At 37.8% G+C, this 13,048-nt stretch overlaps 1 protein-coding gene across 2 annotated transcripts in view; it reads right to left on the bottom strand.

The window, feature by feature from the left end:
* RELN (reelin) overlaps positions 1-13,048 on the bottom strand; it is a 295,831-nt gene that overhangs the window by 157,955 nt on the left and 124,828 nt on the right. For both annotated transcript variants that reach the window (XM_074903370.1, XM_074903369.1), the window contains exons 5-6: positions 7,873-7,905; positions 6,207-6,285 (exon numbers count right to left, since the gene is read on the bottom strand). In XM_074903370.1, coding sequence (XP_074759471.1) covers positions 6,207-6,285; positions 7,873-7,905 — 112 coding nt within the window. The remainder of the gene's footprint in view (positions 1-6,206; positions 6,286-7,872; positions 7,906-13,048) is intronic.

The raw sequence follows: 13,048 nt of genomic DNA, 5'->3' as shown, positions 1-13,048 counted from the left end.
TACCTTGCACAATACCTTGCAGCTCTGTGAGTGCTAAGCTCTGCTGAACAGTATGTTATGTTTTCAGATGCACAGATGTGGTGAATAATTGATTGCACTTGTTATTTTGGGTTCCTTCAGTTGGTCCTGGGTGAATTCAGCACAGGATTGGCTTTCTTATGCCCAAGTCCATTACAGATGAATGACTTGTTTCTACTTTCCAACTCTCTTTCTTATTGTGAGATTTTATTAAAGGTTAGTTTCAGCTCCACTTCCCGGAACAAAAATTAGACCTAAAAAATCCTTGAGATTTTTTCTGGTGTAAGCATGTTAATGAAGTAATTCAGCAATTCACACTAGTAACATATAGGATTTTGAATTTAAGCAGAAAAAATAAATCCTCTAATAGAGTAATGTAGTTCCTATTGACTTCAGTGAGTTAATATTTACTTATAGAAGCCACAGTGAGCCCATAATTTTATTTCTCAATATAAGACAAGAAAAGAGCATGGGAGTGAACAAAATTTTACTTTAAGGGAGAGTACAGAAACAGAGTTCATGGAAGACGTGATTTGTTGTTATCTAATTTTCACTTGATCCCTAAACTGTGATAACTGAAGAACAGAGGGACAGAAACTAGACGAATACCTAGGATTCTGTTAGGATTCTGGCTGTTTATGAGCATTATATTAATTATATGCCCCTACATTTTGGAGATTTATAGTGGGGCATCTACCCTAAACTCCTGATATGTGCAGGAAAACTTTACCTATGAATACAATGTAGGGGCCACTTAGTCCCTCACGAAAGGTCAGGCTATATAACCCATGGGATATTTTAATTTCATAATTCTCATATTTCAGTGAATACAAAGTGATTCATCTATTCTAATTCTGTAATCTGGTCTAAAAATACTGTCTGGAAATCCAAAAACATTGTCCTTCTGATACATCTGTTTCATCATCACTCATCTTTTCTAGGGGAAGTCCTCTCATAAGAAATTGGATGCCCGTTGGTAATCCTGATTCAAATCTTTCTGCTCTCTTTGAAATGCATTACCCCTGACAATAATTTGCTCAGTAGCTTGACAGAAATGCATGAAGAGTAAGATAATTGATCTGTGGTTCCTCAGATCATCGTCAAAGTATTACGCGTTCAGAAATGACCCAATTTGCTCCTATCCTGGTGCAGACTGGAAGGTTAATTTCTCTTCCATTTATACAAACAGGAGACAGTATTAATTGTCCTGGCTGGGTGCAGCTTTTTACCTTATCTTTCTCACCTGCCTGGTGTAAAACCTTAGCATGTTAGAATCATTTCAGCTTTCTCTTCACAGCTGGTACTCGCTGCCACTGTTGACGTATGTCATATTCATCTAGATGTCTTCTCTGCAGACCTGCCATCACTCTCATCTCTGGCTTAGAGAGTCCCACCTCTCTCTGCTATTGTTCTTCACTTTGCTGAAGGGGAAACATCTGCTGTTTTCTCATCCCTATTTGTCATCTCATTTCCCTCTACAATACCTGAGTTTGTGGACATTATATTGACTGATGTCTTTTGTGATGTCTGGACTTTAAAGAAGACAAACACCTCAAGCTGCCAAGAGATTTTTAATCATAAATCTTTCTGAAGTTTAATCCTGCAGTTTTAGTGCAATTTGGAAACCACTTTAGGACTTCTCTCTCCTGTCACAAAGACTTCCTCCACCTCTTTGCCACTGGAAATATCACTGTACCTCTTCATTTCTCATATGCCATGAAGAAGTGATGGAATCTGTTTCTTACTGATTGATTTTACATGCTCAGGTTTTCTTTATGTCATCTTTGAAGTGTATATCTTTTGTAAGTGATTGCTGTTTGGAGTGCTCATAGGCTTTGAGATGAAACACGGCATCAAGTTGGGAAGGAGAGTTTAGCCAAGCTTCTGTACAGACTCTTTTTAAAATGTACTGAATCCCCTGTTGTCTACAGCCCTACTGTTAAAACTAGGTGTTTTATACAGAAACATACATTAATGCCAGCATCTCTTCTCTACTAACTTATGTATCTTCTTTTTCCTGTCATTTTGTCTCAACATTAAATCATTTATCATAGGATTAAACAACAGATTTTCTAGATTTGTCCTTGTTTGGCCTGGTTTAGTTCTTATATAGCACCTTTTTTATACTCTCTTCTGCAGTTTTATGAGGTTACATGGAGACAAGATGGTCACAGAAAGAGGTGTTCAATGACCTAGACAGTCTTCCAGATACCACCCATATCAGACCTCTTTTCATCCAGCCATTCCATGGCTCTCCCCTGGCCAGTAGTACATGGTGCAGATTCCTTTTCCCTACAGAGGAAATCAGTTACTTCCATGGTTCCTGAGCTTTCTGAACTAACACACTCCTGCCAGTTTTCAGTAAGTCTCATGGACCACCAATCACCTGCGCTATTAGACTTTTAATTTAAAAATGCACTAAATATTACTGACCAATTAGTTCCACAAGTCAGATGCAAACCACTTAGCATGGCCATTGGTGCTATGTTTACCATGGAGTAAGAGTCATTTGCCTAATTTAACTTCCACAGCTGATATGTATTAGACATAAAATACATTTGACATTTAAAAATGTGTGAAGCGTATTTGTTTCACAAACCAGAGATCTTTCTACAGCTGGTGGCAAATGAGAGCCATGAAACAAGGAAATCTTTGCTCAAGTAAGCAGGCTTGTGCCTATGGGTTGGGGACTTTGGAGATAATCATATTCTGACATGATTGCATGCTGGAAGAAAAGAATATAAAAATTAGTTGGACACACCACACAAGAAAAACCTCATGGTTGTTGAGTCCCAAGGAAATGAGACATGCTCCCATTCCCCGATTCCAGCACAGAAATCTTCCCTGCTTCCTTCTCCTTATGTGTCCTCTCCTGCTGCCTCCTCCTCTCCTTGTTTCCCACTCTAGCAATTTCCCCTGTTTTCTTTCAATCACCAAACTGTGACTCAGGTCAGGAACCCTGATTTTTCTGTTTAGAAAGACCCCCATCCCAACCTCCCCTTTCTCCTCCCTTTGCAGCTCCAGAAACACTTTTAGACGCTCCATCCCTACTACTAAGCTCCTGAAGAAACAGATGGTTGCTGAGTAGGATGTGTCTTTTAATGCATTTGAAAGAACAGAAATCCATAAAAACCAGGCAGTCACTCTTGAAATCATACAGTGCCCTTGTGCAAAATAGTTATTTGATGTGAGGCCTCTCCCAGCAATGGAGTGACACACAGGCTCTGCTGGGACTCATAAAATTAGACACACAGAGAAGCTATAAAATGCTTTGCTTGTGCACTTGGACTGTATGTCTCTGCCAGAGCTGCACACGCCAGAAAGGGGATCAGGAGGAGTGGGACAATATTAATCACATCCAAGCCAGTGTTATGTTGGATTTGTGATGAAAAGATCATAGGAAAACACAAACACTCGTCTTTTCATCTTTACACAAATAATGGTTTCAGAAATTATTAGAGTGGCTTAGTCTAACTGGCCCCTGGTGACACAGTACTGCTGGAGTATTGGAGCACAGAAGGCAGCTGCTACCACACACTCCGAGCACATCAGACCAGGGACCGAGTAGGGCTGGAAATACTGCTCGAGCAGTTGCTGCAATTGTTTGTGGTAAAGATGGGAATTTTAGCAGCTGCCAGGAGAAAAGATGCAATTTTAGGGTGGATGGCATAAACTGTTAATAATCCCTGATTTAACTCCCACTAGAAAATCAAATGAGAATGAGCTTTCTGCCACTAAGTGGCTCTTTACTGGAGTCAGAGCTACTGTAGAAATCCTTTATTCAGAAAAGCTCATGACACCTCATTACAGTTTTCTTTTATTTGTGCTCCAGTTCTATTTAGCAATGCTGAAGATGTTGGCTTTCTAGTGTTTTTATTACAGCAAAATCTGTCTCAGGATTGTGGTGAGTTTTGGCACTCTCTCCCAGGACACACCTCTTTGCACTGACCCATCAGCCAAGGTGGGTTGAGGTTATTCCAGGGCAACCAAATCCAAATCTTGGTGACAAAAGGAGCTGGAGACTGGGGGCTCTTTTAGTCTGAATTTTCTCTGTTGAGAGTTCTATAAAGCAAGGATGAATCTAAAGATAAGAGAGCAATGGATAAATAAATTATGGAGGCTCCCAACAGACAGGCCCTCTGTGAGTTATGAGACATCTGCAGGGAAATAATGCTGCCTCTTTTATTTTTTTCCACTCAAGTCCATTTAACACACTGCTGTTAAAGCTATCTACCTTGGCAGCTATTCTGTAACCCATTAAGAGTCCTTGATCTATTCATTCCCATAAAGAAAGAGATTTTTTTATATTATAGTATTCCAGGTCTTTAATGCATCTGTCCAGAAAAACATTTAAAGACATTATACAAAAGGAACAAAAGGAGGAATAAGAGTAGGCACATATTAAAAAGTACTACAATAAGTATGTGCAAAAGAAAAGCATCCGTAAAATTCCATAAACTACAATCTTTTTACATAAGGTGGTGAAACTGTGAAAGACCTGCACAGATGGAGAACTGTGACAGGCCTTAATAAAAAGGAAAATGAAGTCAGATTTAACAGAACATATGTATTCCTAACTAACAAATGCAGGTAACTGCTAAAATGCCCGTCAATAATTTATTTGAACAAGATAAACTAATCCAGTAGAAGATTTCTTTATCTTGTATGAATTAAATCAATAAAATTAGTTAGATTTATGGTATGATCCAAATAGGATTGGAAGGAAGAGAAAACTCGGCAACAACCTCATAAAAAAAGGAGACTCCAACCTTCAAAACTTCATATTAAGACCAGTAGATATGTTTATCCGGGTATAGTATGACCAGCAGATGTATTCACTATACAGAATAGAAACGGGTTTGTACTATAAGAGACCTAGAACTTCCTCTTTTGTGACATACATACGTATATCATATGAAATGGTACTCTATCACTGTGATCACTGGGGGTAAAATTATTAACATTTAAGGTTGAGAGGTCTGGCTAAGAGTTATCTTTGTTAAAAGAACATTCCTTTTGACTAAAAGCTAACAGTCTGTGATTGTTTCCAACTCCCCACTTCTGAGCTAAGATAACACTGGATGTACCACTCCTATAGTTCCACCAACAGGCATCTCTCCATATTGTGCTGTTATTCACCGTTGGAGTCCTTAGAACTGTGGCAGTGACTTAAGGAGTCCATCCTTCCCAGGGATGGATACTTGGCTTTATTAACATGGAAATCATTGTTATTCTTCACCTCTTTCCTTGTTTTCCTAAACAGTGTATGGGTGGGTCTCTGCAATCACTTGGCAGAGAACAGGGGAGCAGAGGGGGAGATACTGTCCAAGTGCTTTCTGACTATCATAGTTAATAAAGATTCTGCCTGACCTGTGCTAAATTGTACTGGCCTTATTATGCACATGGAGTACTGAGATTCTCCAACAGCATCTACTGGATAAGAATGATGACAACCTGTGCTTGCTGTTTCAGATGTAGACTGTGATAATACGAATGACCCTACTCAGGAATCCCATTGAACAAAAAAACCCTAGCAATTGGGATTAGCTGTATAGAGCTGGGAAGGAAGGGTTTTCCTTCCTATGTAATACAAATGTTTTGAAAAATTCTCCTTCCACAAAAAAAGAAAATAATCAACCTCAAACATTTTCAGCATCTGAAAATTAGATGGAGCTATTTAATTCCAGTTTTCTTTAATACCATGTTTGCTTTTGAATGATTTGGAAACATCTGATTTCAGTTTAGAAGGAGTTTTTGCTATAGTTAGCTTCACCAGAAATATGTACTACGTGAACATGAAATTAAAAAAATTAATTGAAAAAACAAAGTTTAATTACAGAAATTCATCAGCTTTTCCATGAAAAGCTATGACTTCAAGAACTCAAAATCTTCATACAAAAGCATTCATTGAGCTCAGTTCTACTCTTTCTATTTTTGGATTAACTCAAAATTTGAGGTCAATGAGAATTTGTCACTCACTTCAATGGCCTTAGAATTTCTCAGTCACTCATTAATCAGTTAATTAATAAACTAATATATTTAGGCCCCAATGGAGCAAAGATACACGTAAGCCTACACCATGTGAGCTGGGGTATTTAGGAATTAATATAGTACAAAAAAATTAATTATAATAACCAAAATTTTTTCATTTGCTCACTTATAAAGAAAAGCAAAAGCCTGAAACTCACCACATGGTAGGATTCAATTCTTGCTGATGGTAAGAGTCAAAGTCATCTCGTAGGATAATGCTGTCACTGTGCATTTCAGCTACAAAGAAAAGAAAGTATTATATTTTAAAAAATCCAGTGTAATCATCAAGTGCTTTCTAAGTGTTGCCTTCCCTCATTGTAAAATGAGGAAATCAGCTCTTTTAAAGTATGCTAGTTAGAAAAACAGGGTTTTCTCAGTTACAGCTTGTTTGTTTGTTTGTTTACTCTGGATAATAGTAAAACATAAAATTAAGATGTGTCACTACCACCACACTGCGATGACTATGAAAAGATGCAGTTATCAAGCACATAATAAATGTTTTAAGAACTTTTGTTTCAAATTGTTGGTTATTCTGAGTGTTCAGAAAAAAATCCCTTTGAATTCAGATTTTGGAAACACTGGCACAAGGAGAGATGAGATATCCTAGTGAGTGTATTGCACTTCTAATAATTAGTAGGTTCATTCTGATAACTCATAAGCAAAAATCCATGAGCTCATTGGAATTTCTCTGCTGCTATCAGTGGAGCTAGCAGTACAAGTCAGTTCATTTAAGGAATATAAACTGTGAGTTATGTCACACAGATGTTTCTAACCATCGGTCTGCAAGTTTTGGACTCCAAATTCCACATAGATTTACTGTACCATTTGTGTCTGATGACCAAAAATACCACCCAAATCCCAAAACCTTGGCACCTGTATTTGTACTAGACAGAACCTTCTCCACAAATACTTCCATTAAATGAATGAAGTAACTGTCACCTGCCATTCAGATTGAGCAAGGATTCCAGAATCTGTTCTGGACTAACCAAATTGCAACACCAGGTTAGTGGATGCAGGGCTGAAGCTCTGCTGTGTGCTTGGAGAGCAGGAGCAGCAGTCCTGCTCCTGGGCGCACCTTGGAGGTGCACTGGGACAAAACCTTCCTTCCAGTGATCCAGCACTGCTGTGATGGTGCTGTCCCACACTGGGGGTTATGGGTTATAGAATCATAGACTGATAGAATGGGTTGGGCTGGAAGGGACCTGAAAGACAATCAGGAACACCTTCCACTAGCCCAGGTTGCTCAAAGCCCCGTCCAACCTGGCCTTGAACACTGCCAGGGAGGGGGCAGCCACAGCTTCTCTCATAAAGCCCTCACCATAAAGAATTTCTTCCTTATAACTAATCTAAATCTTCCCTCTTTCAGTTTAAGACTGTTACCCTTGTTCTATCCCTACACTCCCTGATAAAGAGTGTCCCCCCCCATCTTTCCTGTAGCCCCCTTTAAGTACTGGAAGGCCGCTCTAAGGTCTCCCCAGAGCCTTCTCTTCTCCAGGCTGAACAACCCCAACTCTCAGCCTGTCCTCACAGGGGAGGTGCTCCAGCCCTGGTCCTCATGCAGACAGATGCTCTAATACATAGCTAGGAAGAAAAGCTCTGCACCATGATATACTTGCACTGCAAGGGCTCAAATGCAATAAATAAACAGCAATAAAAATCACAATGAAAAAACAACTAATCAGAATGAGACATAATTCAATTCATTTTATATATCTCATTTTTATTTGAATTCCCCAGAGCTAGTTTCATATGACCTTACAGATTATTTATTATAATAAAGTTAGTGATTTTGAGTTTTAGTAATAAGAATGATGAATCACCTACCTAGGTGAGGATGTAAGGGAGCTTCTGTTGGGGCTGTGAACAACAAAAACACACAATGCATGAATATCTTCTATGATCAGGGATTAATTGCAACATTAAAAATCGATTCAGCATAAAACAAATTGTACAGTACATGTTCTCTTAAGTCAACTATCCTGACAGTTTAATTATGAAAAATATTATATGCACCAGAAGTTATAAAAATATCAGAGGAAAGAAAAAATAAATATTCTTTAATTAAAATAAGCATAAAGAATGAATGAAAACCAAAAATGGTTGCACAAGGTAAAAAAAATAACTTATAGTCTAGGATTATGAGATATTATTAGAAATAATTTGGATTAAGATTCAATAATTCGATGATTGACAAACAGAGTGAGAATTAGGCTGAACAAAATAAATAGTTTAGGCGAGGCAGAAATGCCACACTTTGATCATTTATACTGCCCTGGACAGCGTTTTACTGGGTATATTGTTGGGAGAAAAAATCCTAGTATTCCTAGGACAACAAGTAACAGACTGACTGCAAATCACTGAATCAAACACTTATTTTAAAGCACGTTTTTACATACATTGCTGAATCAATTTCCCAGTAGGTCTTTGTCTTCCAAGAAACAGCAGAATATTCCAATAACACACTGCATGGGGGGCATGTGTGTGAAATGACAAAACTTTATTATTCTCCTACCACTTTGCAACAGAAGTCTCAGTGTAGCATTAACACAAATGAAAACAGAATGTATCTGAGAGGGCACAGCTACATAAAATAATATGGGGAAGTCTAGAAGTTGGCTACACAGTGCTCTAGATACTCCATGGTAGCTACCACTCCATAGCCTTGCCCAATCTTAAATCCAAAGTAAGTTACACCTCTTTCACGGAGGCAAAGAGGGTGCATATAAGCAAGCTTTTGTTGGAAACAGCTACCTCTTGCCTCTCAGTACCTCGCCCATGCAGCTATATTTCTAGCTGTATTTTGTGCTTTGGTAAATAGAACACCAAAAAAAAGAGAATTTTTGAAGCCAGATTCTTTTGATGATTCTGTGTTTCTTGTTAGGCACTGACCTAAATTGTACCAATACTCCTGATTTCTTCAGCAGATTTGCAAAAAATTACTGAAGTACTGCAATTTCTGTCATAACATCCGACAAATTAAAAATAGTTTAAAAATAAACATAAAAATGAATGCAGCAATCTGTGTAGAGCCCTCACACATAGTCATTTCAATAGAAGTCCAACACAAATCTCAAGAATTTTGTTTTTCTCTTCCTGCTTTATCTTTAAACACTGGGTTTGTATGGAGGCGTGACATTCTGTAATGAAATTGAAACATTTCATGGGGAAGTTGGTGATTAAGAAGACTGAGAAAGAAACAACTGAGGTATCTACAGACCACAAAAGGATGGCAAGTATTCTGGATTTAGCCTAGACAGAAACCTCTGATTTAACTGATTTACAACTTGGAAGACTGACAGGTTTTACTCCATCTAGTAACCTTAAATATATATATATAGAGAGAGAGAGAGAGAGAATGCTGAAAACAAACATAGAACCACTGAAAGCTTTACTGCAGTGAAGAGCACAGGCATTCTTAAGAGTCTGATGCTAAATAGAAATTGCAGATATGCAGAAATATGAAATCTTTTTTCCTTTATGCAGCTAACTTGCTCTATTTTTTATATAAGAAACATATCCATGCCATCTTGTCTTCCCCAGCAGAAATGCTAATAATGACTCTAGCAATGACCAAGACTTCTCATTATGACAGTACAAAATCTGGAGCGATACAACTCCAATGCACATTAAGCTTGCCACGGCCTCCAGGATAATGCTGGGCTGTGCTGGTGGCTGACACTCAGGAAAAGACTCCATTTGTCCCTTGCAGTACCAGGCATTGTTTTTCTCCATGGAGGCATGTATAAATTTCTCTAGAAAACTTTAAAAAACTATTTGCACAGAAGAAATGGATTAAAGTGAATTAACAGTATTATTTCCTAGACTAAGGAATGCAAGCTGTTCTGGATTTTGCCTGTAAGAAAAGAAGTGCATTATGGCATGGGACTTGAAATATTCCTGATGTTGTAAAAGGCTAAGGTTAAAATATGACCTCTGTCTCTGATGCTCTGTATTACCCTTTTTCATTAGTTCCAGATCATTACTAAGGCATGATCCACTGCGAACACAGGTGTGGCTGAGAGCTACTCTGCTAGTGCTCATCTATGAGGAGGGTGGCCATGTCAGGCCACATCATGGGCACACTCATTAGTTGGCCAAGCAAATTTCATTAGCCCTTGAGAGTAACTCAACTGAAAGGGACTGGCCTCTCCAGCGAGAGCAATTCAGACCTCAAAATGAAAACGAAAGACTAGATTGCCATTCATTCTAGTCATTTTAGCATTGCTCTTTGGAAGAGGCTTTCTGTGGAAAGCAGTCCAGCCCAGGATACACAGTCACTAATGATACTTACTGAAGTTATTATGCAAAATTTCAGCATGCAGTCGAAAGGCACAGGTATAGCACAAATTTGGAATCTTTACATTAGCAAACTTCTTTGACTTCAGCATTTTATTTTAGTATAACTAGCTGTTTATGTGATTAAAGAATACAAAATTTGGATCTGAGAATTTTTCATAAAACAGCTCTTCAATGATATGCATAGTATATTGCAAAACAAAACTGCTTACCAATAGACTGAAATGAAGGAAACTGTGCACATATATACTGGTGCTACTGATCACTTATTTAAAAAACTAAAGGTGGAATGAAGCAGACACTTAATGTTGGACAAAAGGTTGTTCTTACAAAGACTTTATGTTGAGGAGGGGTTATGATTCCCAAATCTTCAAAGGATCTGAGAAGCCCAAGAGTTTTTGCCTCAGATATTCCTTCATGTGATTTTTAATTCAAATTCCAGAGCTGAATGTGACAAAAGACTGTGAAGGTACCACTGAATGAGTGGTAAACCTAGACTTTAATCTCCCTATGAATCATTTCTGTATTACCTTTTATATTTCATTGCAAAACAGCACTGTGCTGATCTTTAAGTGTTTTAGTTAAGGTCCCCAAAATAACAGATATTCAGAACACCATACAAAAACAGTTGTAGTAGTTTTAAAATATTTTCAGATCTGCTTTTTTTTAAATCAATTCAAAGAATGAGTTATTTTAAAATAATACAGACTGTACAGTAAGCCATACAGTGTGGCTGAAGTCAAATGGAGTTTCCTCACAGAACATAACAAAGCTAAAAAAAATTATATGGTGCAGAGTAGCTATACAGTGCAAAGACATAAAATGTTTACAATTCAGAAAGAAATATACAATACTTCAGACTGAGAAGGAAAAAAAAAGGCCACCCTAGTTCATATTTTAAACAATGGTTCACTTTCTTAAATGTTCCTTAGGCACAAGGTTGGGTGATTTTAAATTTAGAATCAGTATTTGTGTAGCTCAGAAATGCATCTTAGCTTGAATGAGAATGTTGTACCTTTTTTAAAAAAATAAATAAATTATTTTATTATTTGATTTTTAACTAGAACTCTGGGTATATACAGAGCTTTACAAGAGACGAATTGTCCTAAGTGAAGAATGGAAACGAAGCTCAACAGAGTTCACAATCTAAGAGGCATGAACAAATACAATATAAGAAAATGTAAGGAAATGTAGGATGCTTGCCTTGTAAAACAAGGCAATCCCTTTGGTAAGGAAAAGCACAGAAGAAAGTGTACAATACAAAGTGATTCAGGGAGAGAAAGGCCACAGTCAAACTGGAAGCGTGAGAATCTTGAGGAAAGTAATGGGGAATTCAAAAGTCAATGGGGTCATTGTGGGCCTCTGTGTCAATGGGATGAGGGAGAATGAAGGCATCTTTGGAGTAAAAGGTTAAAATTTTCTGAGGATGAAGTAAGGCTACTGAAAATTTAAGCCAATAGAAAAAATATGCCCTGTTTTGGTTAAATTATAAGGGAGGGAAATACAAGAGAAGGGAGAAGGGAATGTCATCTTCAGGTAGAGCAGCTGGAATATGAGGAGAGAAGAAAGATTTGGTGATGGTCCGGATGTCGGTGGAAAAGTAAGAACCAAAATCATTGAACAAGGTTAGCTGTTAAGCAAAACTAGTCTCCATTCAGATAAAATGAACTAGCATAATGAAAATTAAACACATGTTCCAGCAACATCATCTTGTACTATTGACACCCATATTCCATAGATATGGGGGGTCAAGCCATATCTATGGGGTACAGAGATAGGTAGGGAACACAGCATAACAAAACATTCTTAAAATCTGCTGAAAAACAGATATTTTTTTCCTTTTTTTCTCAGAACTCTGAACTTTTTAAAATAAAATATAAAGGAAAAGTGAATTACAGAAACACAGATGCTCAAATGCTATCAGACAAACACCATGCTCAGAGTTCAACAGCCATCAGCCATTAGCTGTGCTCATCAATTCATCACAGAGATGTGGAGAGAGGTACATTCTATTTTGTAGATTATGAAAAAGTGTAATCTCCTTGTCATTAGCAGCTGGATGAAGATGAAAAAGGAAATTACTGCTTTTATTTAGACTCCTGCCAATACTTTCTCTCTACTGGTAAACAAAGTTGCTATTGAATGATAGAGGCTGAACATCCCCCTGTGTGCCTCAGGGCTGCATTATTCTTGCTGACACATAAGCCAAGGAACAATACATCAGCTCTAAACTCCAGTCTTCTGTTCTGTAAAATACTGCTCTGGTCAAGCCTGAGAGCCTGCAATCTGTTTTGCATTTGTTTTTCAGAGTGTTCTTAAATTTTACAAGGTAGAAAATGCACCTAAAATGTCTTCCACAAACATTCAGGCAAAAGCTATTAAATAAAAGGGAGTCTGGGCCAATTCTCAGGATTTATTTTCATATGGAGACATCTGTCAGACTACAGAATGGTTTCTTAAGAAAGGAATCCCAATCCTATAATTTGTGGCATTGAGTATGAGACTGCATAAATTTCTGGGAACTATGCTGAAAGGAATGATATTGCACTAGGAGGGAACAACATCCTTCATCTTTTCCATCTCTTAGGTTTTACTGTTCTGAGATTCTCCTCTAGTCAGTCAGAACTAAATTATATGCTTGCAAATCTCCCAGTATGGTCCTTATTCCAAAGAACAGTGCTACTGGTCCAAAGTTACATAGTGT

The sequence above is a fragment of the Athene noctua genome, chromosome 3 (genome assembly GCF_965140245.1).
Source record: "Athene noctua chromosome 3, bAthNoc1.hap1.1, whole genome shotgun sequence".
Lineage (NCBI taxonomy): Eukaryota > Metazoa > Chordata > Aves > Strigiformes > Strigidae > Athene > Athene noctua.
This window is presented reverse-complemented; position numbering and strand designations above follow the sequence as displayed.